We start from the raw sequence: 26,681 nt of genomic DNA, 5'->3' as shown, positions 1-26,681 counted from the left end.
TTTCAGCGAAATTAAGAAATATAGAAGTTGGGTGTCAAAGAATAATTTATAGACCGATTATATAACTTTAATTTAATTGATCGAACGATCAAGTTTAATATGAATTTTTAAGAAAAAAAATAATAATAATAACACATTAAAAATAACTAAAATTTGATTATTCACTTCCAAAATATTATTTAAATCCACTAATTTAGATGTTCCACTACTATATCGTGTACTAAATTTTCTCACCTTTCAAATGGAAGCAACAGAATCGTCTTCCGTAGTGTATTTTTTGATGCATTCTGCATTCTAAATGCATTCTGAGTGGTAAGCTCTAGAATACGCGTCAGTGCAAGTCGGAGGAAATTTCTTAGACGAATAATTCCTCCGTCCAGAACGGGAATCGAACCCGAACCCCCGGCATGTTAGATGTTACGCCAACCACTCGGCTACGGGAGCACACAAAAAAATGCTAATGAGACTAAAAATAAACAAATGGGATGAAAAAAGGTTGTTGTGAAACTAATTAAATATTACATGAAACTAATAAAATTACATCAGAAAACATTTCATAATAAAATTACATTTTAAATGCACTGTAAAAAAATCTTACTCAACAAATGAATTTAATATTGAAAACTTTTAAGTCTCAAAATAACCTCACCCTGTGACCTCGATAGAGCACCAATATTTTAAAAACCTTTACTGTAAGATTAGATGCAAGCACGTTGTTCAAAACCATTCAAAATCTGTGTTCAATATTTCATTGATAGTTTTCAAGTTGTTTGAAAATTTGTGAGATCATGTGAAGACTCATTTATTGTGAGGTAATTTTTAAATAATTTTCCGCACATTTCGTTTGGAATGACATCTCCAGAATGAATTGACATAATTAATACGTTTGAAGTTGATTGTTATGGTCGTACTAGATTAGATTAGATTTTCGAAAAGTCCTTTCTAGGGTACATTTGCCTAATTTGCCTAAACTTCAGAAAAATGAAGAAAACAAATTTCGGTTTCTTAGACTTCTAGACTAGAATATTGCCTCAAATAAAAACATATTCGAATAGTTGATTTAGATTTTTTTTTCTTATCTGAACATGTCCTTGTTCTTGTTCTACGCAGATGGCTTCATAATAATTTTATGTCCATTTTTCAAATGTTTCCATTTTAACAATTTCAAAATTCTAAAATAATTATACCACTACTTAATAAATTACATCCATTTTATCTCAGTGTGTACCGGAAAAAAATTACAATAAAGGCACATACGTAGCGCAATGTAAATATACATGCCCTTGTTGGGGAGGTGGGGGTAAAACGGACATGTTAAGAAGAACTTCAAATATATTTTTGGAAACTCATATTTCCCAAAACTTTGATGCAGTTTCTTGCAATTCAATATACTGTTTTTCTACCTAATTGACCAAATATTTTACAAAAAAGTGTTCTTCAATGTTTTTTACTGAAATTAAAACAGACCGAAAAGTACAACATTTTTTTGATGCGGATAATATGGACATATAGTGGGGGGGGAGTATGGACAGGTTTGTAATATATGAAGCGCAAAGGTTTATCAATCGCGATTAAATGATGGAAAATCGAATTAATTCACCTAGAAGTGATATCGTGCTTTTCAGCAGTATGAACGGACAGACCCTCAACTATTTTGGTTTTGTTTCTAATCAGCTTCTAAACAGCCCATCTTTGGCGATTTGTTTTCCAAGTCTGTTTAATCTATTCCTAAGGAATGCTCTGTGTCTATACAGAGCATTCCTTAGGAATAGATTAAACAGACTTTTCAGAGTCTATCTCACCAGTATAATTATTTCAATAATTTAAATTTTCCACTCAAAAATGAATTTACTTTTCCGTAAATACCTAATATCGCTTCTCTGTCAACTCACAAACCAAAATATAACAGCGAATCAGCGAATTGAATTTTGATATTAAAGTACTCAAAATGCTTAATATAAAAGCAGCTAAAATTATATCCACACGTGGAATCATGTATGATTTTCGGTTTTTGTTTCCATTTTCCACTTTTGATCAGTATTCATTGCATAGGGTGGCTTAAATATTATAGAATAACATGTAGAAAGTGTTCTCATTAACAGAAATCTGAAATCCAAATTGTAACTATACAAATCAACCACATGCCCATATTACCTCCACTGTCCGTATTACCCGCGGTTCCTCTACATGTGTAAACTTTCATTATACCTCAATGAAGCATCGTATTATTATCATTATTATTGTATGTACTTGCTGGCACAACTTGGACATCATCATTATCATCAAATCGATAAAAAATATGCCATTCAATTATACTAAAGCTGATATTATGCATTAAAATTGGACTTATAAATTTAATACAGATATGAATACAGATTTTCTGAGAAAAAAACGAAGATAAACATTTTTTTTAGTTAAAAAACTATGGATGGGTTATACCTTTGATATAACCGCAAGGTTGACGTAGGGCTGCCGTTCACTTAGTAATCAATTGTATTTCTTCAATTAGTAATAATCCCACCTTGGATGTTCCTCATTGGGTACGATATCACCGCTGCGCAGAGCTGTCTTTTGTATGTATTGATTAAATTATTGATTAAAATAGTGAATAAATGAAACTATTTACGAATTCAATTGCAAACAAATCCCAATTTAAGTCAATTTATGCATTATGGTAGTAGTTATCGCAGCAAATACTTATCAACATTTTGCCTTATCATCAAACGGTATGCGTAGAAGTTCAGTGAGCTGGCGACATATCTTCAATGCAGTCTTGAATAATCGAGCCAAAGCGTGGCATTTGTACCCGCTTTTCTAGACCGTGTTAGCAAAACGAATTCCGGAATGTAAAAATACATAGGAGTATAAAAGTATTGCCGACTTGAATGTATCTGCAATGCCGATTTTCCCAACTTCTTGGTTGCGGAATCTGTATTGGGAAAACACTTTCCGATTTGCAGAAACGCAAACGAATACAAAAGTACCCGCAGCTTGGATCTATTTTGCAATGCCGTTTTCCTCAGGCTCCATGGTTTTTAAATCTGTGTTATGGAAACATTTCGATTTGCAGAAACGCAAGCGAGTACAAAAGTACCTGCAGCTCGCATCTATTTTGCTATGCGAATTTCTCCTGGCTCCTTGGTTTTGAAGTCTGTGTTAGGGAAACATCCATCCATTCTAGTGATCGTACCTCAATCGTTGCACAATCATAACTGAGTGAATTTCCGAGCGGCACTCGCTTATATACCGATTATTGTGATTTCAATAGCCTGTTTTGAAAGCAATTTTAGGCTATTGAAACAAGTTTTAGGATCAAAAAGTAACAAGCATATAACGCGTAGATTTTTTATCTTTCGAAGTGTTCATCATACCATTTTGTTCAGTTGTTCAGGAACTATTAACGCTCAAAATCTCGTTATCCGGCGTAACGCTTTCGTTTTCGAAACTTTGAACTTACACCCCAGTATAGAAATGAAAGACGTAGTGCTACGTCAACATACTGGTTTTATTATGGTAACTCTGGAATACACTCGACAACAAATCAGAGGAACCGAGTGCTAAGTCGAAGTTTTTGAGTGGTTTTTTAAATGCAGTAGCCTCATGAAAATTAGACGCACAAAGATGGAATATACATTTTAAAGTCAAAGGATATGTTTTTCCTTTAACTTCGTTCATGTGATCAAAATGGACACTACCGAAAGAGTGAAAAAATAGAGCAAAAAAAAAAAATAGAGATTAATAATTGCCCAACTAACAATAAGACGAAATGTGTTATTACAAATAGTTTTTTTAATTCTTTTTACTGCTATGTGAATTGGAGGAACTATCTCTTTCGGTTATTAGCATACCTTTATTTTGAGCTTAAGATTCCCAAAACTGGGATAAGCAAATAATAATTTGTCATGATATATATCTCGTTCTGTAGCATGCACGCATATCCGCAGCAATTAACATGCGGTGTTAATTAACTAACTTCCACTTCATACACACTGCTTCACTCTTAGTTGAAGAAATTTCTCGTGTCGCTCTACGTCTTGTTTGCCACATAGAAACACCCTCCAGCACATAATGATGAATTATCGATTTCTCGATTATTCGCACGTTAATAACATCCACTTTGGGTAGAATTCAGATGGTATATGCCTCAAACAAATGAAGATTTTTTAAATTATTTTTTTCAGAGTCAACGAGGAAAACCACATCGAAATGTTGCTGTTTATTCTAACATCATTTGTCGCATTCCCTATCTTCACTTCCGAATGCATACAAAATTCTCGATAGAACAGATCACAGCATCATAAACAAAGTCAAAACCGAGGCCAAACGCAACGAATTGTTTGAAGCTTACATCCACCAAAAGATACTTTAGGAATACAGTACAAAGTGATCCACCGGCAACGGGACCTCACGCCTAAGGGGGTGTGTTTGATCGGATATTATGTACGATAAGGGGAGCCCCCCTATGAAAGTGGCGGGGGGCTCCATGGCATCTCGGACTAAACGCGCGAAAAAAATCTCCTGGGGTGCCCGGGAACGGGCTGGCATGAGCTTCCTGATCGTTATAGCCTTTTTTGCTATATTTGGCCTGATCATTCTAACAGAGGTAAGTGATGTTTAGCATTTTTGAAAATCTACACAGTCGACTTCTTGCAGTTTGGACACACAAATAGGAAATCGAATTAGTATTTCTCAGTTAACTTAAAAAAAAACTTCCGAGATCATTTTTTTTTTCATTTGACACTTCCAGTGTTCCGTTTAGAGTTCCATAGGCTACACATATATCATTGACATTATTGTATTCTTTAACAAAAGATTTTCATCCCAACTCGACGAGCCAATAGCAGCATCATCTGAGATCGCAGTGCAACTGTGTGAGTGTAAAAACATTGGTCATTGAGGCAACGTTGCATACATGAAATCTCCAATTGAAATCTAGACGACATTTTCAGAAGGAGCTTAGTTTTTGCTTAAGGCCGTATTCTAGTCTAGAAATTTGAAAAAAATCCAATTTTTTTTTCTTCATATTTCTGTAATATAGGCATTCAAGAATATACCCTAGAAAGGACTTATCGATAATCCCAGTATTTACCGAGTTATAGCCATTTTAGTGATGCGGTATCTAACTTGGTACGACCATAATAATGAACTTCAAACGCGTTTTTCTCGAAACTAGTTTTTTCAAACGCGGTATCTCAAGTTCTACTGAACCGATCCATGTCGAATTTATATGAAAACAATCAGTATGCATCTCTCTATCGCATGAACCTATAAAAATAATATTGTTCAAGTTTTACTATTTAAAAAAAATTGTAAGGGGTTGTACCTACGACACGACCGCATATTTTCGACGTAGAACTACGCAATAATATCATGCAATCCACTTGTTTATCACTTCGAATATTATTTTAGAACGCATCGAAATTTTTGTAATAGATTATGTTCTTCGTTACAATTGAATTTGATAAATGTCCTTTTACGTTTGATACGATGCTAAGGACTACCAAAATATTCGAACGGAAAAATTGTCAAACGATCATTGTATTTTACATTTCCTTCTGAAATTATTGCACATCTCATGTTTACGTAGTTCACGAAACACGAAAGTTCATTCACCTCTAGTATTTGAAATGAAAATTTTCCCAGGCTTCTCAGTTTAAAAGTACGTTTTAGGGAAACATATTCCGATCTGCGCAACGACAAGCGAGTACAAAAGTACTCAACACCAAAAAATACCCCCGTCTTGCATGTATATTTGCAAAGTGGATTTCCACAAGTACATCGATTTTGAAGTCTGTGTTGGGGAAACCGTCAATCGGGCCAATCAAAACTTGGCAGGTAGGGAGTTTAGATAACGCTTGACATTTTACAGTTATTCAATTGTTCATCTCATGAAAAATAACATTTTATTAATTGTGATAGATGCGTAAAAATATTAGGCTGTCAAAAAAGTCCTGTATTTTTTTTGAATTTTCATTTGTTCATAAAATTAGTTACAATCATCTGTTTTAAGTCAAATATGTGCCGTTTTGTTCGATGACTTGTTCCCAACGAGATGCCAACTTCATAATACCCCTGTTATAGAAGCTCGCTTCCTTATTGGCAAAAAACTCGGATAGCAAATTTTCACAGGCCTCTTTTGTGGCTAACTTTTGACTACCTAGCTCGTTCGCCATGGACAAAAACAGGTGGTAGTCACTTGGTGCAAGGTCCGGACTATACGGCGGATGCAAAAGAACCTCCCATCCGAGCTCCCGGAGCTTCTGGCGCGTCACCAAAGAAGTGTGTGGCCTGGCGTTGTCCTGATGGAAGACAATGCGGCCTCTGTTTATCAAAGATGGCCCCTTCTTCATGAATGCTACCTTCAAGCGGTCCAGTTGTTGGCAGTACAGGTCCGAATTGAGCGTTTGGCCATAGGAAAGCAGCTCATAATAGATTATTCCTTGACAATCCCACCAAACACACATCAGAACCTTCCTGGCCGTTAATGAGGGCTTGCCCACCGTCTGAGCCGCTTCAGCGGGCTTTGACCACGACCGTTTGCGCTTCAGGTTGTCGTAAGTGACCCACTTTTCATCGCCAGTCACCATCCGCTTCAGAAACGGGTTGATTTTGTTGCGATTCAGCAGCGATTCACATGCGTCGATACGGTCAAAGATGTTTTTTTGCGTCAACGTGTGTGGCACCCATACATCGAGCTTCTTTGTGAATCCATGCTTCTTTAAATGGTTAATAACGGTTTGATGACTTATCCCCAGCTCTTGGCCGATGCTACGGCTGCTACTATGCCGGTCTTTCTCGGCTAATTCAGCGATTTTGTCGCAATTTTCGACGACAGGCCTTCCGGAGCATCTTTGACGACCTCTACACCAGAACGAAAACGTTGAAACCATCGTTGTGCGGTGGAAATGGAAACTGTATCGGGTCCATAAACTGCACAAATTTTATTGGCATTTTTGCCTCTGTCATAGTAGTACTGTAAAATATGTCGGATTTTCTATTTATTTTGCTCCATATTTGCGACACTATAACTCACGAAAGACTTAACCAAACAAAACACTGTCAAGGACTATATTATAGCGCGCAAAAATACCTTTCCAACAAGCTATAGTATGACTCGATACAATGAATACAACTAGAACTACGCGCTTACAACGACACCTCGCGGAAATACCGCAGGACTTTTTTGACAGCCCAATATTTACTATCAATTGATCCTAACATCTTTCCGATCTGTTAAGAAATGTTAAAGTTATAAGCATTCGAAATACGGGTATGGTTAGCATACATATCGGCAGAACAAATGTATGGAAAAAAAGGATGTTCTTCCAGTTTTCATGAATTTAAACCGTTTAAGGATTAGCGAATTGTAATGTATAGCATATCAAACAAATCTTAGAGAATTTCCGATTTGATTGGTATGCAAATCATGAGAATTCGTTCGCAGTGAAAATAGTTATTAACGTTAACTTTATTTCATAAAAACGTGAACTGTTTTCTGATTTGGCACTCTTCCTGAAAGGCGTAGTTCTACGTCAAAAAATCGAAAAACGTACGAAAACACGTTTTAAACCGCATTTTGTTTTTCAAACGGCCCTCATTTTGTCAAAAAAGTCGTTTTTGACTTGTCCGAGGTTCATGCGATAGCGGCATCTTTACTGATTTATAATTTGTTCGATTTTTGACGTAGGACTACGTCTTTCATTTCTATACCGGGGTGTAAAATCAAAGTTTCGAAAACGAAAGCGTTACGCCGGAGACCGAGATTTTGAGCGTTAATAGCTCCTAAACAACTGAACGAAATGGTATGATAAACACTTCATTCGAAAGATAAAATGTCTACGCGTTCTATACTTGTTACTTTTTGATCCAAAAACTTGTTTCAATAGCCTTAAAATTGCTTTCAAAACAGGCTATTGGAATCACCAATCGGTATATAAGCGAGCGCCGCTTGTTTGCTTGTTTGTGCACCTTAGGCCAGAAGGGAATCCATCAGGAGGAGAGTGATGCCACAAACGGTTCCCCGGGAAGATCTCGAAGCAGCCGCTACACACACACAAACACGAACGGAATTCTTTCCGTTTGGATGCCATTCAGCATCGAGAAAGATCCGGAAAATAATCTGCCAGTTCCTCTGGGAATTTAAAAATACATTCATGTGAAAGAGTTTACTTTAATGTTTTCTATCCATGTAACACAGTGACCAAATATGTTTCAATCAAGTGCTATTATTATTTTTCGTATCCTATATTGGATGCATAAAACCTTGTGCCTCCAACGTAACGCTCTCGTTTTCGAAGTCCCCCAAATATTCATTTATTCATTCATTCAGAATGGATTTAGATTCAACTTCAAACAAATGACCTCTAAATCAACGATAGTCCTACGTCACCCTTGCGGTTATACCATAGATATAACTCACTTCCTGTTTTTGTTTCAGATAACCAGAAGGGCTGGAATCCTGTACGCCATGGCACAACTTTTTTTTGAACCTCCTCACTTCATCAGTTTGTAGCTATTCTAGTTATGACATTTTTTTCCATTTAATTTTTGTTTTATTGTTAAAATATGGATGAATAAATAATGATTTAATGGATCGTAAAAATACTCTTCGTTTTATTTTTACGGAGCTCGATAAAACTTAAGAATTTCGCGTCTCCACACTAGAATACCCCCTTAAGTTTTTACAAAACTTTTAAGCTCAAAAACTATGAACTAAAACTAAAACTATGAGAAAATTGGTCAAAGAGAGAAATATAGGAAATTGTTTAAATGTCATCGAAACATATAAAACATTTAAACCAAGGCATTTAAAAAATATTTCAAAAAATAGAATTCATTTTTCTCCAAAAACTTCCAAGACGAGTTGGCATGAAATTATTAATAGGATGCTTCATTCTGCAAAAATGGTTACAAATTTAGTATTCAAAGTATTGCCCATCGCTAGTCACAACTTTTTCCCATCTTTCTGGCAATTCACGGATCCCTTTGCGGAAATAATCAGCCGGTTTGTCGGCTAACCACGAATCGATCCAATTTTTGACTTCATCAAAATTGGAGAAGTGCTGGTCAACCAGGCCATATTGCATCGATCGAAAAATGTAGTAATAGGACGGAGCAATGTCTGGAGAATACGGCCGGTGGGATAGGACCTCCCATTTCATCGTTTCCAAGTATGTTTTGACCGGTCTCGCGACATGTGGCCGAGCATTGTTGTGCTGCAAAATTTTATCGTGTCTTTGCTCGTATTGTGGCCATTTTTCCTTCAGTGCACGACTCGAACACATCAATTGTCGTCGGTAGAGGTCCCCCGTAATGGTTTCATTCAGTTTTAGCAGCTCATAGTACACCACACCGAGCTGGACACCACAAAATGGACAGCATAACCTTCTGGCCGTGAATATTCCGCGCGGCCGACGATGTTGATGCATAGCCGGGGTATCCATACGTTGCCCGAGGTTTAGGATTGTCGTAATGGACCCACTTTTCATCGCCAGTAACGATTCTATGCAAAAAAAAACATTCTTTTATGCCGTTGGAGCAGTTGTTCGCAAACGTGAAGAAACGGCGTTCGACGTTTCGTGGCTTCAATTCATGCGGCACCCAATGTCCTATCTTACGGATCATTCCCATTGCTTTTGAACGATCGGATATGGTTTGCTGAGCTACTGCAAATGTATCTGCATGTTCTTGTTGCGTTTGTGACGGTTCATGTTCGAGAGCCTCCAATTCTTCATCTTAAAACTTTTATGGCGGTCCGGAACGTTCTTCGACATATTCGTAGTGGCAAAAAGCTATGTCGTTTACGCTTCATCTTTTTGATGATGATGATGATGATGGTCCCGCCTCCTTCCCCTACAGAGATTTGAGCAAGACGAGTTATCTAAAAGATAATTTGGTAATTTTTTTCAGCATTGAAATCAGTTAGGCAAACAAAAAAACGAACTGATTTTATTTACAGATATAAGTTCAAAAAAAATGCAATGTCAAATGACAAGCCTCGGTCATGTCCGCAACAGAGCCGATACGGTCCCGACGAGGCCCTTGCAGCCGAAAGTCACTTCCTCTTTCAACTCGATCACACAAACATCGAGGCAGCAAACCTTTAACTACTTTGAAAATGAACACCATAGTTAAATAAACAATCCTTTGCTTCACGGATAACCATTGCAGAGCGTCCAACATTAAAGATGAGGAAGTGAATCTGTTACATTTTAGTATCAACCGCATTATTTTATTTTGCAAACGCTGTAATCTCGATATTTGTGTTTCATTGGCCAGAAATAAAATGGAAGAGCAAAAGTCTAAATGAGGAGAGATGATTGATTTGTATAGCATAAGGCATAAGGCATAAGATTCCATACTTCTTGGCAATTTTCTTGATGACATTGTCAATGTGAGTGTTGAACTTGAGTTTGTCATCAATAATCACGCCAAGATATTTAATTTCCCGAACGCGATCAATAGTCTCATCATCAATAACAATAGAGACGTTTTCATTTGAACGATTTCGCGAGATTACCATGTATTTCGTTTTACTTATGTTCAATTTTAATTGCTTATACTTCAACCATCTACTTAAAGAATGCAAATCTCCATTTAAATGTGACGCGACCTGGTTTAAATCATTAGCTGGAATGAATAATACAGTATCATCTGCAAAAAGATTGATATCACAAAATCGTAAAACTCGTCGCATGTCATTAATGTACATAATAAATAAAATGGGCCCTAATACACTTCCCTGAGGTACTCCAAGATTATTCCCTACGGGGCTGGAAATGAAATCCTTAAAAATAGTCCGTTGAGTTCTGTCATACAAATAACTTTCAAACCATTTATATGCAGTACTCGTAATTCCAAAGCGCTTAATCGTGTTCAACAACAAGGGCCTAGAAATTGTCTCGAAAGCGCGTTTTAGATCTAAGAAAACAGCAATGATGGTCTCTTTACATTTTAAATTATCTTTCCATTTTGCTAACACCAAGTTCAATGCGGTTTCACAGGAATGACCTTCCCGATATCCCGATTGTTCTGGTATTAGCAAAGTGTTATGATTTAAATATTCCAACAGTTGGCCTTTAACAACTAATTCCAATATTTTCTCTAATGTGTGCAACATGTTGATGGGACGAAACTCTTCGGCTTTAATCGTTCCAGCAACCTTTTGAATAGGGACTATCAGGGATTCTTTCCACACCTGAGGTACATGCCCAGTTAGTAAAGATTTATTGATAAGGTCCAGCAAGATGTAGTCAATAACATGAAAGCAATCTTGAATAACTCTAGCATTAACACTATCTACTCCAGCCGTTTTTCCTAAAGAAAAGCAAATAGTTCTAAGTTCATTTAATGTAATTGGGTGAAAACTTTCAAAACTACAATTACTATTAATCGGCTGTTTCATTTCATCAGGTTCATCGACCAATTCAATAGATTGATTGATCAATGAAACACTATTGACAAAATAATCGTTAAATTTAGAAGCTATTATCTGTTCAGACTGTTCAAGTGTGCCATTAAAAGTTATGGATCGCGGTTTGCTATTATTAGGTTTCAAAAGGGATTTCAAAATTTTCCATAACTCTTTGTTGTTGCTTTGATGCTGATCAATCTTCCTCTGAATATATTCACAACGAGTTTTCTTAACAGATTGTGAATATCTATTGCGCGCGTTCGTGTACATATTCCAATGATTTTCATTATTAGTTCTACGAAATTTATTGTACCACCTGTCTCTCTTACGTTTGAGACGCAAAAGATCCAAATTGTACCAGCTGTTCGAGTTTTTCACACATACAAACTTTTGCGTAACTAATCGATTGGTACACGTTTTTAAGACATCAGTTAGAACAGCTGCTGATTCATCTAAATTACTCGTCCCGAATGGAAATTCCAAGCTTCTCAACACAAGATTCGAGACGGCTTGTTTCGAATATTTCCTCCAGCACTTTAATTTCACAAAATCATCGTTATTAACGAAATTATCTACTACATTAATAACTAAGGTCTCATGATCGGTTATTTTTAAATTTGCATCAGTGACAGAGCAAACTGTATCAAAATTGGAATAAACATGATCAATTAAAGTTTCACTGTGCCTGGAAATACGCGTAAAATCATTTACTGTTTGTTTTAAATTGAAAAAATTAAAGCGTTTAGTTTAAATGTTTTGAATTATGGTTATCTCGCCAATTGATATTGAAATCACCAGCCAATATATTTAATATGCTGGAATAAAGGAACATTTCTAGCCAATTTTCAAAATTTCAACAAAACGTTGGTCACTTGAGCTTGGAGAGTGATACAAAACACCATAGTTATCCATCTTCATGCCACGTTCAACTGTAATGCCCAAAACCCAGTTTCCATCAATAACTTCGTTGAGGCGAATATTGAATTGAACTGATTCTCTGACATAAACAGCAACACCGCCAGTATGTCTAGAATGTGATAGACAAGCAGCAACATTATATCCCGGAATACTATACTGATCAAACGATTCTATTTCAACGATGTGTGTTTCCGACAAGAGGACCAAAAGTGGACGCTTTTCTTCAACAATCTGACGTAAAGCTACGTAGTTTGTTGACAGTCCCGCAATATTCAAATACAAAATATAATATTGGTTCACAATTCTTCTGGAACCTGGTTGATATTTATTGAAATGCAAGCTGCTTTTTTTCAAATCAAAAAGTCTTTGATAGACTGAACATTCTGAGCTAAATGCGGCATGATTGACGTCCAAATTCATTTTCCGTTCTCTATTTATTTTCAAACAATTAACGCATTTCAATACAGTTGACCTGCACTCAGATGTCTTGTGTTTCTGACTATACCTAGAGCACGTTTCACAATTTTGTTTGCAATCCGTGCTCTTGTGTCCAAATTCTCCGCATTTACTTTTTTCGCATTCAATAAACTATTGTATGTGTCAACATCTATTTCAATTACAGCACTGAACTTGTTATATGTGAAGTGTGGATTTTCGTACACTTTTAAAACTTTTACGTCTTTTATTGCAATGTCTTCATTTTGACTTTTGAGATCATCAATGAAGACATCGGAGGAATGCTGATCGCTCATACCCACAATTTTTAATCTGGGCACCGATGTGGGAACAACAGCACTATATTTTTCACCCAAAGTGCTTTCGATATCATTTTTTACATGTACTGACATGTACGCGCAATGACAGAAGCTTTCCAACGAATGTCTGAAAATTTGATTCTCTGGAATAATAATCAGATACGCCATCTGTTGTAAAATCGAAGAAACTTACCGGTACATGGAAGGGAAGGTATTGAATTAGAGAGACTTTAAACTCTGAGAGTTCATTCGTCTCTACCGGTACATGTAATACTTTCAAATATTTAGTCTTTGCGGAATATGAAAGTTAGCGATGGCTTTTGCTTATACATAACAACATAAAGAATTGAACATTGCATGATATTTTTTTAAAATAGCCACCACAAAAATGAAGAGAGCGAGCGTGAACTATCCAAACCACGATTGATGTCAAATTGTGACAACAATGTTTTGAAATGCTGAAATAGAACACAATTTGTTCACGATGTCAAATGTCACACACATTTGCAAGAGACAGACACATGTTAAAAAAGTGTGTTTTTGCGCTAGACTCACCCCTTGTGTATAGATGGCCTCGATTGTGCGATGCGTGATTGGGGTGATGTGGTTGATTAATGTTGCTCGGTGCCATGAGGCAGGATGGGAACGATTGACAGCCATTCGGAAGTTCTCAAAAGTATAATTTAGTTGATCGTAGCCCCGTCATATACGGACGACGTTGGGAATTCATGTCGACTAATTTTATTCTCGTCTAGGTGCTGATGATTGATGATCGGGGACGGGGTGGAGGAGTAATCGTGCGCCATGGAAGCAGTGGCGGCCGCTTTGGGGAATCCGTTCCGGATTATGACGACGTGAAGGTAGGGTTAATGTTTTTATCCCCAAAGCTCATCTCTTGATTCCATTTGCTGTGTGGGTTGATTGACTCCAACAAATGTCGATTTTTCGGTAGAAGAAAAACTTATTCGTTTCCCCAATGTTTGCAGGATGATTATTTGGACGACACTGGAATTTTCGTGCGAGAAACTAAATATGGCAATGCGGCAATCAAAAATATATTTAAAAATAAAAAAGGTGAGTTTTTAACAAAATACTATTGTTCAGCATGTGATTTACGAATCCTTGCCTGGTAAATTTGGATGATGTTAACACTACTAGTAAATCTATGGCTCTTCACTCCAAAACTTCAACTATCCCTGAAAAGAACTGTGTAGTGTTTCAGTAGCTATAGTGATAGTTCCTAATTAGTACTTTCCCCCACGCATGTCCCCGTTTCTCGCTGTAGTAGACACTAAACAGTCTATTGGCATGACCGCGCAATTAGATCCAGCGGAGCAACGTAATCCTCCAGTCATCCCCTGGGGTCAGATATTACCGTCGAAAACAGAGCAATCCCTGCCGAAGTATCCCGGTGATATGCGTCCTAGCGATGGTTCGTGGGAAGTGGTGAACGGAACGAGATACAAGTTTTTCGTCTTTTCCGCCTTTTATGACCGCCGGGATGGGAAGCTGGTGCGGATAATTGGTGCCACAAAAACACGAGGTCCCGAGAAAGTTTGGTGTCGCTTCTGGTACCAGACAGGGGTTAACAGCACCAAGTATCGGTCGGCGTCTGTGATGGCAAGAGTTAAGGTACGCTGGATTAATATGGGTATATGAACAAAATTCAAAATGTTGTTCGGTTTTCGTTCGCAGATTATACGAGAGAACTGGAATCTCAAGTACAGCGCGTGCTTCATTCTGTGTCCAATACGAGGACCTTTCCCGGAGATTCCGTACGCTGTTAGTGTAGTTAGTAAAATTAGATCACCTCCTGGAAATGTGTTGCTGCTCAGAAACACTGATAATGTAAGTATTTCGAACCAAGATTAAATGGTATAGAATAAAAATGTGTTACATAGTTTTTTTTATCTTGTTTTCCTCAGGATCCCGATTTTAACAACAGAACTTTTAGCAACATTCCAAACAGCATTGGAGTATGCGTGAAGCCGCTGCATTTTAACTACGATCAGGTAATCAACTGAGCATCGATTAATTTTCTCAAATTATGGTTGAGTGTTTTACTCTTTCCTTGGTATTTTTTAGTTTGTTAGTTACCACTAGTTGTTAAGTTGTAGAACCACAAAATAAAAGCTACTTCAAGCTCAATCTAGCACCACCTACGATGCTCATCACTTGATTTCTCATTATTTGGGAAATTTGCAAAATATTTGTTTGTTTATTTGAAACTAGCTGACCCGGCAAACTTCGTCCCGCCCGAAATTTATTTTCGTTATCACAACCACGTTTTCTTACTAAGCGCTGTTCATGGGTTCAATCGCAGAATTTTTCATTGATTGATCCTTTAAAATTACCTTTTACTATAAAATTATTAGTACTTCTACCAAAACTAGACATTATAATATCAGATTATTTTCAGACACAATTCTCGTTCAAGATTTTTCAACCACTTGCAAAAAACATCTTTCTCCGTTACGTTACATGCCAAATTTGGTTTTATTTGCTTGATTAATTCTCGAGTAATGCAAAAATTTGTGTTTCATTTGTATGGCAGCCCCCCCTTAGAGAGGGGGGAGGGGTATCTAACCACCATAGACACATTTATTGCAACGGCAAACGTTTAACGGCAAATTTCGCTTCATTTGCTTGATAAATTCTCGACAAATTTATTCATTTGTATTTCATTTGTATGGCAGCTCCCCCCCAGATATTATTTGTTTACAATAAGGTCATATCCTACTAAGAGATCTTCTTCACTACAGTGATGGGCGCAAACAAAAATCGACCCTCTTTGAAATCAAAGTGTTCAGATATTAAAATCTTATTTAAACTTCTCGGTCTTTCAGTCAATACTACTATAAAGTAGGCAATTAGTAGACCATTTTGCCATTTCAGTATAGTGATACTTTAAATAAAAAATTAAAATACTTTTGTTCCTAGACGGAACATTTAGTGTATGACATAAAAAAACCACTTTACGGTTTATTTAAAAAAATAATAATGAATAATAATAATAATAATAATAATAATGAAGGTCCCGCCTCATTCCCCTACATAGGTTTGAGTTGGTCGATTATCTTGTTGATAATTAATTAATACATAACCAGTTTTACAAGTAAAAACGAACTGATTTAATTTGCAGATATGAAATCACCTCTTTGTGATATCGGTATTTCACTTAGCTTCGTTTATTCAAAAGTTTCTTCGGACATGTTTGTAAGAAGTCACAGCAAATCTTTCAGTTCAGTCAAATCTCAAGAAGAAACGCTTGCTGTCCCGTCAAGCTATCCCATAGCATCTTCTGAGTTCACTGTAACCTGACTGCCAAAATTGTCAGACTATTAACTCTTCAGATTAATCGAATATTTGACCCGTTGGATGAATTTCAGGTTGTAGCCTATCCCTTCATTCTGACGGTTGTCTGCTTGATCCTTCAGAAATAGCTATTGAGCCTTCTTTACTTGACAACAGTCGTTCCCTCGATCTTAAACGAACCCCAATCATAGCTGTGCTTCTTTTTAACGAAACTAACATATCCAATTCCACAATAAGAACAAACTCTACCATGTTCCAATCGCTATCACAATTCAGATTCCTCATGGCTGTATTATCGCGCGCGTGCTCAAACTTATGTAGACTACTTTCTATTTTCTTTTTTTTTCTCTTTTCATTTCTATAAACATACAAAAAATCCTTCATTATCATTGGGACGAAGATGGCAGTTCATTCTTTCATACACATACACAAACACAATTCGTTAAAAACAACTTCGTTCATTACAATTTAACCATTTATATTACATTTTTGATATGTGAAATACACTGTCGTTTAAAATCCACTAATGTGGTTGCTCTTTTAATGTGCCTAGGCATCGAATTGAAATAAGTTACACGTTTAAAAAATAGGGAGTTCTGTGACACTCTACTTAAGAAGTTAGGCGTTCGTGCTTCGTCTGCATTTCTGGTATTATATCTATGAATATCACTTCCTCTTTCAATTCGATCACACAAATATCGAGGCAGCAATCCATTTATAATTTTGAAAACGAACACCATAGTTAAATATACAATCCTTTGCTTCACAGATAGCCATTGAAGCGTGTTTAGCATGAAAGCTGAGGAAGCGCATAACTTTATTTTGTAAATGTTGTAGCCTCAACATTTTTGTTTCGTTAGCAAGAAAAAGAATGGATGAACAGAAGTCTATGTGTGGCGATATTATTGATTTATATAATTGAATTTTACTCGAAATTGTCAACTCATTTCTTAAACGGCACATGATACCGTATTTTTTTGCAATTTTTTTGATGACATTATCTATGTGAGACTTAAAAAGTAGTTTGTCTACTATAGTAACACCAAGATACTTTATCTCTCTAACGCGATCAAGTGTCTCACTATTTATCTCTACCAAATACTCGGTGTTATAATATCTCGAAGAAAATACCATGTACTTGGTTTTCCAACATTTAATTTTAACTGCTTATAATTCAACCAAATACTAAGACAATGCAAATCTCCATTTAAGTGCAATGCTGCGGATTCCAATTTTCTAGCTGCTATGAACAGTTATAATAAATATAAATTTATTTTTATATTTATATTAAATAAATTTGATAAATTTATATCGCAAAAACGTAAGACTCGTTTCATGTCATTTATGTACATTATGAATAAAATAGGCCCCAACACGCTTCCTTGTGGAACACCGAACATACTAGCTATTGGTTCAGAAACAGAATTAGCAAAAACAGTTCTCTGTATTCGATTACTCAAATAACTTTCAAACCATTTGAATGCCGAACCCTCTAAACCAAAGCGCCGCAGAGTCTGTAACAACAAGGGCCTGGAAATAGTTTCAAATGCGCGTTTCAAATCCAAGAACACTGCAATTACCGCTTCTTTGTTCTCGATATATTCCTTCCACTTAGCTAACACCAAATTCAAGGCGGTTTCACAGGAATGTGATTCCCGATATCCCGATTGCTCTGGTGCTAGTAATGAGTTATTAATCAAATAATTCACCAGCTGGCCTTTAACGACTAATTCTAGCAGTTTTTCTATAGTGTGCAACATATTGATAGGACGAAACTCTTCGGATTTAATCGTCCCAGCAATTTTTTGTATTGGACTAACGATTCCTTCCAAACTTTGGGCACGTGCTCAGTTCTTAATGAATCATTTATCAGGTCCAGCAGGGAATGTCCAATAACATGAAAGCAATCTTGAACAACTTTTGCATTGACGTCATCAATACTAGCCGACTTTTCTAGTGCAAAACAAATTCTTTTAAGGTCCGCAAAAGTTATTGGGTGAAAACAATCCAGTTTACATCCACTGGCCGTCGGCTGTACTATTTCGTCAGGTTCACTTACCAAATCGATACTTTCATCAATAAGTGAAACACTGTCAACGAAATATGAATTGAACTTATTGGCTATTAGGTTTTCTGATGTTATAACTGAATTTTCGAAAGTTATGGATCGCGGGCAACTGTTTTTAGATTTCATCAACCTTTTTAAAATTTTCCACAACTGTTTGCTATTATTTTTGTTCTGATCGATCTTTCTTTGGATATGATCTGCTCTGGCTTTTTTCAACGATCTCGAATAATTATTGCAAGCAACTGTATAATAACGCCAATCGATAGCACTATTAGTTCTACGAATCTTTTTGTAACATCTATCCCTCGTACGTTTCATTCGCACTAAGTCAAGACAATACCAAAAGCTCGTGTTTTCAGTCTCGACCAACTTAAGTTTGACTAGTTTTTTAGTAGATGTTCGCAGAGAATCTGTAAGAAAAGATGCCCTGGTTTGTAAATCACCCGATACCGGATAAGAATCCAAGCTTCTAGTTACAAGCGCACACAGAGCCTCCTTCGAATAATTCTTCCAGCACTTTGTCAAAACTCTATCACTTGTTTCACAGTTAGTATCATGGAAATTAATAAATATAATTTCATGATCAGCCCTATAACCCAAAATGTAGTATTGGTCGAAAGCTTCCGCATCTACTATATGAGTTTCTGTAAGAAATACCAACGATGGACATTCGTTACCTACAATTAGTTTCAATTCACTCAAGTGTGTAGGCAACCCAGCAATATTGAAATACCGAATATTAGAGTTTTTGCTTCGAGCACTTGTCGTTGCTTGCTATTGTTCGTACCGAATGATAGATTTCCTCTTTTCTATAATGTTTCTATAAACTGGGCAGTCTGTACTATATGCTGGATGACCGACGTCCAAATTTAGCTCACGTTCTTTATTCATTTTTCGGCAGTTAACGCATTCGGTCGATATCGATGAACATTCAGGTGTGGAATGTTGATGTAGTAAGCATTTTAGAACATTTTTCATCATTTGGACAACTTTCACTTATATGGCCGAACTCTCCACATTTGAAGCACCTAATAACATTGAATGTTTCTACTACGTGACACCGATCCCATCCTATGTTGACTTTTTCAGCGCTTATTAATAAAGACAAACAAAAACAAATAATTCATAGTGCCGAAAAACATGCTTCATTCGCCGTGCTTCATAGTCGGTTGTAGATGCCGATCCTGGAGGCCCTCGTAGCATTTTCTTGTTAAACAGGTCGAACTTGGACTCATTCGACCAAATAACGCGCTTCAAGAACTCAAGCTGCTTGTTGACATGATCCTTCGCAAAATGAAGTAATTTTTTTTGTTGGTGTTGTTGATACTCGATTGCTTTTTTGCGTTTTGGTCCAGAATATCGAATATCGAAACTAGGTAAGGACGGAATTCCATCTATTCAACTTGCTACTTGCTACAAGTTAATGGTTCTTGCCTATTGGGGTGTCTCTTTTTATGACATAATTGATCTTGTCGAGCAATGTTAGCCTTATCCATGGTCTGCGGATCGGTGCGGCGTGTGTAGCACGACATGTACGATAATATTGGAACACCAAATATTTGATCATAAAACCAATAATATCAGAACAGATATATTGGAGCAGTGAGCGTCCGCATACTACTGTGTAATAGCTGAGGTGACAACAAAATAAAACATTGCGCATGTATCATATCCATTGATGTTTACCATTGACTTGTAGCATGTAGCAAGTCCAGTAGATAGAATGCCGCCTTAAGATATCGATGTGTTATTGCAGAGCTAGTTCTTGACCGTCATCATAACAATAATCCGAATGAAGTAGCGTCTTAGGAGTTTCCATTGCTGTAAGCGGAAATAACGATTGAGAGCTGCACGCAGATTACGAAGTTGGGGACTCCACCATGGCTGGTTCAAATGTAAAATTATGTCTTTTAACGTATCGAGGTAACCTGGTTTAGTAGTGCTAATAGTGTAATTTGTTTGATTGAATTTGATATTCGAGTCGCTCGAGTTTTTGAAAAATTGAATTATTATTGAATTTTTTATGAAGATTATTATGAAATGTATTACTATCGTTCAAGTGCTATCTACATATTTTCTCTTATTTGTTAAGCTCATTCCCAATCCTTATGGCTGGTCGCTGCTACGATAATGCCTCCACGAATTTTTGCTTACCGCGTGTGTGTGTAGTGTAAACAGTCAGAGTATTTGTACTCGCAAGCTTTGCAAGTAGGATGAATTGAAACATATCTAGTGCAACATGTCAAAAGAGCCTATCTTCTTTGACTTTCTCTTTCGATCATCACGGCCTTTCAGACAGATTTTGCCCCGGTTTTGCCATGTGGTTTAATAAACGAGGTCCCCTTTCACACTCCTTATCGCTGAACACATCAGGAAATGCTTTTACCGCTGAGTTATCAAAGTAGATGAACAGAATCGATCAAAAAAGATAGGCTCTTTTGACATGTTGTTCTAGAAATGTAAACGCTCGCTGCAGTTGATATTCTTTGTGTCAGTGAAACTTGGCTTAACCCTCTGCGGTCGGAATTATTTTAACTGGAAAAAGCAGCGATGCATAACTTTGTGAAATTATGAAAGATGAACATGATTTGTTTATTTTTGTGTAAACTTCAGATAATTATTTATTAAACAAAATGTTTTGAAGTGTTGTTTTCATTTAAGAAATATAAGGAAAATTATGTTGGTTTGTCCAGTCGAAAATATGATCTTGCTTTGTCCACTTTTTGAGTGCAATAGTTTAGTGTACCTGTGTCAAATCAGGTATTCCAATATTACAAAACATATAAATAAAATGTCTTTTTCGTGATTTACAGTAGTTTTATGGGATATTTTTGCGGATTCACATGTTTCAAAGGTTTATAAAATCCACCTTCTATTGGTGTCAATGCGCCCTTCATTTGAGCTAACTTTTAATCATTCACCAGATGTTTGTTTGGTACGTATTCAGACCTTTTCTGGACTATAACACTTATAAATATTGTAAACATCATGCTTGCACACCATTTGTGTCAGATTTATATATCTAAATCATGTAATCAATGCATCTGGATGACCTCAATTCTGATTATTGTTTGTCCGATTCGCAGATATTGGTTTGTCCACATGATGACTATGACAACCGCTTGGTGCGCTGCATTTTGTTTGTTTTGTATTGTTGTCATTCGCGCGAAGCAGATATAAAGTTTCTCTGTGTTGAGTGCTGTTTACCTTTAAAATACGTTTTCTTGCCTCAATATTCTGAAGAGCCTTAATTATGTATCAATATGATGACAGTAAACTCAAGCAATGAAAAATGCAACATCTACTTGAAAATTCGATTTTTTTCATTCAAAAATGGTGATTTCTAAAACGGAACAAACTATGATCAGAGGTGGACAAACCATGATCATAATTTCTATTTGAAGAAAATCGTTAAAAAAACATTAAAAAATTTAACAATACGAACGCCTTATCGTATTATCAGCAACTAGAGAATTGGGGCTTTTCAACAAACTCGTGTTGATTACATGAAGAAAAATCGATTTGCCTTTTTTAGTTGCGTGAGATCACCCGAAATCGGACAAACCAACATCATTCACCTTATATTATAATTCGTGTGATATCTTTCGAGACGGTCCCCAAATTGCAGTTCGAGTGTTCGAATGTATCACAAAACTAATAAGTTTAGCGTCTTCCACCTTTTATCTTTCTGTTCAAACATACATAACAATGCTCTTTGTCGCAATCGCGAGCGATAAACTTCTACGCTTCGTATATTATTAACCTGTCCATATTCCCCCCACTACATGTCCATTATACCCGCATCGATAGAAATGTTCTACTGGAACTGTATGGAACTGTAAGGAAAAAACTGTGAAAAAACAGTGATTGGACATGAGCCGAAAGAAAGTGCGGACAAAGTTCCGACTCAAGTCCAGACTTTTTTTTCCAGAATCTCTCAGGAGGTGATAATGATCATATTTGATGGAAAAAATCATTCTAAGGATCGAATTTCAAAAATGACAGTGTTATAGAAATTTTATTCGGACTCTGTTGCCTCAAACTGGCTCACATTAAAAAGAACGCTACGTAAACCAATTATATTACTTTCACGAGAAAGATGAGAAACTTAAGTACAGGATATAGTAGTGAAACATCTAAACTAGTGGATTCAAATAACATTTTGGGTGATTATTAATTTTATCTCAAAAATTCATATTACGTTTGATTGTTACTATCAACCAAATCAAAGTTTTCAAACCACTTTACAATTTGTTCTTTGACACCCAACTTCTATCTTTCTTAATTTCGCTGCAATATCGATATAAAAAATCCCTGGTGGAAATTCAAGCAAAATCTTCAAAAATCGCGATTTTTACCCCACTGCACTTAAATTAGCCACTTACATTTCACCTTAACGTTGATGAAAGGTTACATTTTTTCTTGAAACAAATCATATTTGAACTATAAATTTTTTTTTTTCAAACTGAATATAATCGAGTCCAAAATTGTATATAATCGAATCATATATAATCGAGTCCGACCTGTATTTGCAAAGCGGATTCTCCCGGGCACCTTGGTTTTGAAGTCTGCGTTGGGGAAACCGTAAATCGGATTAATCAAAACGTGGCAGGTAGGGCGTTTAGATAACGTTGTTCAATTGTTTATCCCTTGAGAAAAAAAAAATTCTATTCATTGTGATAGATGCGTAGAAATATTTCCTATCAATTGATGAAACATCTTTCCGATCTAGTGAGAAATCTTCGAGTGATAAGCATTCGAAAACTTTCATTTTTTCCTGCATGTTCTGTGTTTAGGTTTTCATTTTACTTCCCTTATATTCCGGTTAGACGAAATCCCACGTCAAAAATCATTGAAGGCGATCTGATGCTGATAAATGTCGCCTTCAATCGCACCTACCTTTGCTAAAGCAACCTACTTTGAAACGATCCAATTTCTTCTTCTTCTTCTTAAATGGCATTAACGCCCAGAGGAACTTCGCCGTCTCAGTGTAGTATTGCTTGCGTCATTTTTATTAGTAATTCGTCGAGATTTCTATGCCAAATAACACGCCTTGAATGCATTCTGAGTGGCAAGCTCTAGAATACGCGTCAACACTACAAATCGGAGGAAATTTCTTTGACAAAAAATTCCCCCGACCAGAACGGGAATCGAACCTGAACCCCCGGCATGTTAGGTGTGGCGCTAACCACTCGGTCAATTCAATTTTTTAAGTGTTTCAAATATATTGTATTTCATTGAAAAGATCTCTATATTATTATTGCCATTCGTTCTATTTTTGCTCTATGCTCTACGCCCTAAATTTATTGGTTTTACTGAACAAAAATCCAAATTTTGTGTTTCAAATCAAACTAATAGAAATTTGGTGTATTTCAATCATTGACGACCATCAAATTGCACTTAATCTGCCAACCATCTTTACAGGCACTATATCTACTGGAATTTCTTGAACTAAATAACCTGCTAGGAGTTTCACATTTTACGTTCTACAATCACACAATTGGTCCGAAGGCTAGTTGCATTCTGCAGCACTATATTAGCGGTGATTTGCCACCGCTGATCACCCCATTCTCAGCCACGAACCGTGGCCAGCCCAGCAGAACGACAGGCACCGGACAGACGGACAGCAACGACGTGGACATGGCGATGACGCCTACGAAGCTAAATGACAATACATCGTATCAAAAGCCGAAAATTACTGTAAATATTCTGCCGTGGAATTTGCGCATGAGATCTCAAAAGGAGATACGCACCGAGGGATTGTTTGCATCGTTGAACGATTGTCTCTACAGGAGCATGTATAGGTATTCGATGCTCTGAGGGCGGCGCTTTACGAATAAGTGGTACTAAGAGGGTGAATATTTGTTTACTTGCAGATATTCGCACGTTGCATTGATTGATCTAGATGAGTTTATAATACCACACCACAACGACACGTTAATCGATCTAATCAAGTACATACTTGGATTCCTTGTTTTTCGCCGTCTGCTAATCTTTACCTCTCTTTCACAGCTGGTTATCGAAACGGATTAACAGCCGAAATACGGGAGCTTACTCTTTCCAGAATGCTTTCTTTTATTTGCAATTTGCCGACGACAGCATTTTGTTTGACGAAAGTACGGGAAACACTAATTTAAAGGTTGCCCTAACAACTCAACGGAAGACCAGGAGACGGTCGAAGTTGCATCCGCAGAAGCAGCGATCAAAATACATCTGTAAGCCAGAGGCAGTGATCGAAGCTGGCAATCATTTCGTGTGGGAGTTTTGTCCGGGTCGAGGATCGCTTAATGTGCCTGCCGATGCAGCGATTTTGCATCACTATAGGGTGAGTTCGGATTGGTAACCGGATAAATTGAAACCAATTGAGTTCGATTTTATCTTTCATAAGGTGTGCGAATTCGGAGGTGACGATTGTATCAAGTCTCCCTCGGTAGTTGACCGAACGGCACATCGGTATTCCAAGCGTCTGCTGGACAGGGTCGGCACCGTGTACAGCTATCTCAAAGACACCTGTAATCTTCCAGACATTCCGCAAACTCCAACGCAACCTCCGCCGACACGCAAGAAGCAACTCAAAATTCGCATCCCTTTTAGGCCACAGGCTGCCGCGGCTCCAAAGGCTGGCAACACTGTAGATAGTATCAAAACGACGAACGCTAGCAGTAACAGTAGCAGCAACAACAGCAGAAGCACGTTTGCAGACTCGTTAATCAAGGTGATCTCGAATCGTCAGGTGTAATCTAGCTCTCGACGGACGGTTGGAGAAGATATTTTTATATAGCAATTTAGAGGCGCAAAGAGCATCAAGCAAACTCGCAGGTTAATCGTTTTTATTCCAATATTGAAAAGTCTTCAAAATAATATTATCGGCAGCAGATACCGCAGGGTATCAGTAGCAAAAAATAACGAATCGTGACAGCACAATCTCTCATTTGTTAATATTAGCAATGATACTTAAGAGAGCAAAATACAAAATATGATCTATCTATAGTGAACTGGCATCCCGGTCCGGTCAAGTTTGTGTTAGAGTTGGCCCCAGCCTGACTATCACTAGACACTAGTGATCACCGATAATCGTTTGATTAATCGATTAATCGAATATTTCCTACAGAAATCGATTATTCATCGAACGAATACTGCGCAACCAATAATCGAAGCGAACGAATAATTTACGTCGATTAATCGATCCAAACCCAGAGGAAAAAAACGTATGGCCGCTGCCGTTTTATCCTGAAAATCAATTATTATCATAAAAGATAATAATTAATTTTCAGGCGGAATGAATACTTTTTTGATTCTAGATGGCTTTCTAGCAAATGAGAAATATAAGTCTAACTTATTATTTCTTTTAGTGTGAGGATCGATTAATCCATTATTTGGGACGATTAATCGTATCGAATAACAAACTGCTGAAATGTATTCTGATGAACGATTAATTTTAAAAAATCGGGAATCACTACTAGAAACAATGCTCACTTTTAGAACGTTCTTAGGGCGGCTGTTCGTTTCGATGGCCTATTATATCGCTTCTTAGTTCACTCGTTACACTTAACAAAGGCAGTATACAGTTTTATTCAACCCTAGTAATTATAAGTTTGAGGAATCGAATTCAACTGAGGGACAAACACTTAACGAACTTAATGGGATGTAGCGTTATTTTCTGAATACATAGAAGAAAAATAGAACACCGCATATCAAGATAGATTTTAAATTCCAAATTTAGTTATTAGTATGAATTTTCAAACCGCGAGGAAAGATGAACACTAAGGAATGATAATCTTTAGCTCAAGCCAAATATTCTAACAGGGGATTTGTCTGCCCACGGTACGATTTAATAATTATTTTGAAGCGAAAAGCGCGGATCATACTTGATGCTAATGATAGAACTAAACATAGCAGTACGATTTGATGCAATAAAAATATCAACATGGGTGTTTCAGGATGGAGAATTGAAAAAATGATGAGATTTAAAGGAAAGGGCGTATTTTTTTTGAATATCACAACCCTGTATGATTTGTTTGCTAGTCAGAACTGCTGTTGCGAAATCAACTAAACATTTGTTTCAATAAGTAATCGTTCAGTTTTTGCAGCAGAACGAGTTTCAATATTTCCTGGAAACTCTAAACTAGAATCATTACCATTCACTCTGTTATTTCATTACATTTCCTTTTCTTTAAGGGGGGATCCCTGTCTGGAAGGTCTAAAAATAATG

The 26,681-nt window shown here is 36.8% G+C and overlaps 1 protein-coding gene across 3 annotated transcripts in view; it reads left to right on the top strand.

The window, feature by feature from the left end:
• Positions 1-26,446, top strand: part of LOC129776374 (uncharacterized) — a 39,563-nt gene extending 13,117 nt beyond the window's left edge. The window contains exons 2-11 of one of the 3 annotated variants that reach the window (XM_055781971.1): positions 4,182-4,603; positions 13,842-13,946; positions 14,073-14,160; positions 14,411-14,718; positions 14,782-14,934; positions 15,012-15,098; positions 23,894-24,273; positions 24,346-24,423; positions 24,482-24,794; positions 24,858-26,446. In XM_055781971.1, coding sequence (XP_055637946.1) covers positions 4,439-4,603; positions 13,842-13,946; positions 14,073-14,160; positions 14,411-14,718; positions 14,782-14,934; positions 15,012-15,098; positions 23,894-24,273; positions 24,346-24,423; positions 24,482-24,794; positions 24,858-25,208 — 2,028 coding nt within the window. In that variant the 5' untranslated portion in view covers positions 4,182-4,438 and the 3' untranslated portion in view covers positions 25,209-26,446. Of the gene's footprint in view, positions 1-4,181; positions 4,604-13,841; positions 13,947-14,072; positions 14,161-14,371; positions 14,719-14,781; positions 14,935-15,011; positions 15,099-23,893; positions 24,274-24,345; positions 24,424-24,481; positions 24,795-24,857 lie in introns of all 3 variants that reach the window. The other 2 variants (XM_055781970.1, XM_055781969.1) reach the window with 2 other exon arrangements.
• Positions 26,447-26,681: the final 235 nt, after the last annotated feature.

This window comes from Toxorhynchites rutilus, chromosome 3 (genome assembly GCF_029784135.1).
Source record: "Toxorhynchites rutilus septentrionalis strain SRP chromosome 3, ASM2978413v1, whole genome shotgun sequence".
Lineage (NCBI taxonomy): Eukaryota > Metazoa > Arthropoda > Insecta > Diptera > Culicidae > Toxorhynchites > Toxorhynchites rutilus.
This window is presented reverse-complemented; position numbering and strand designations above follow the sequence as displayed.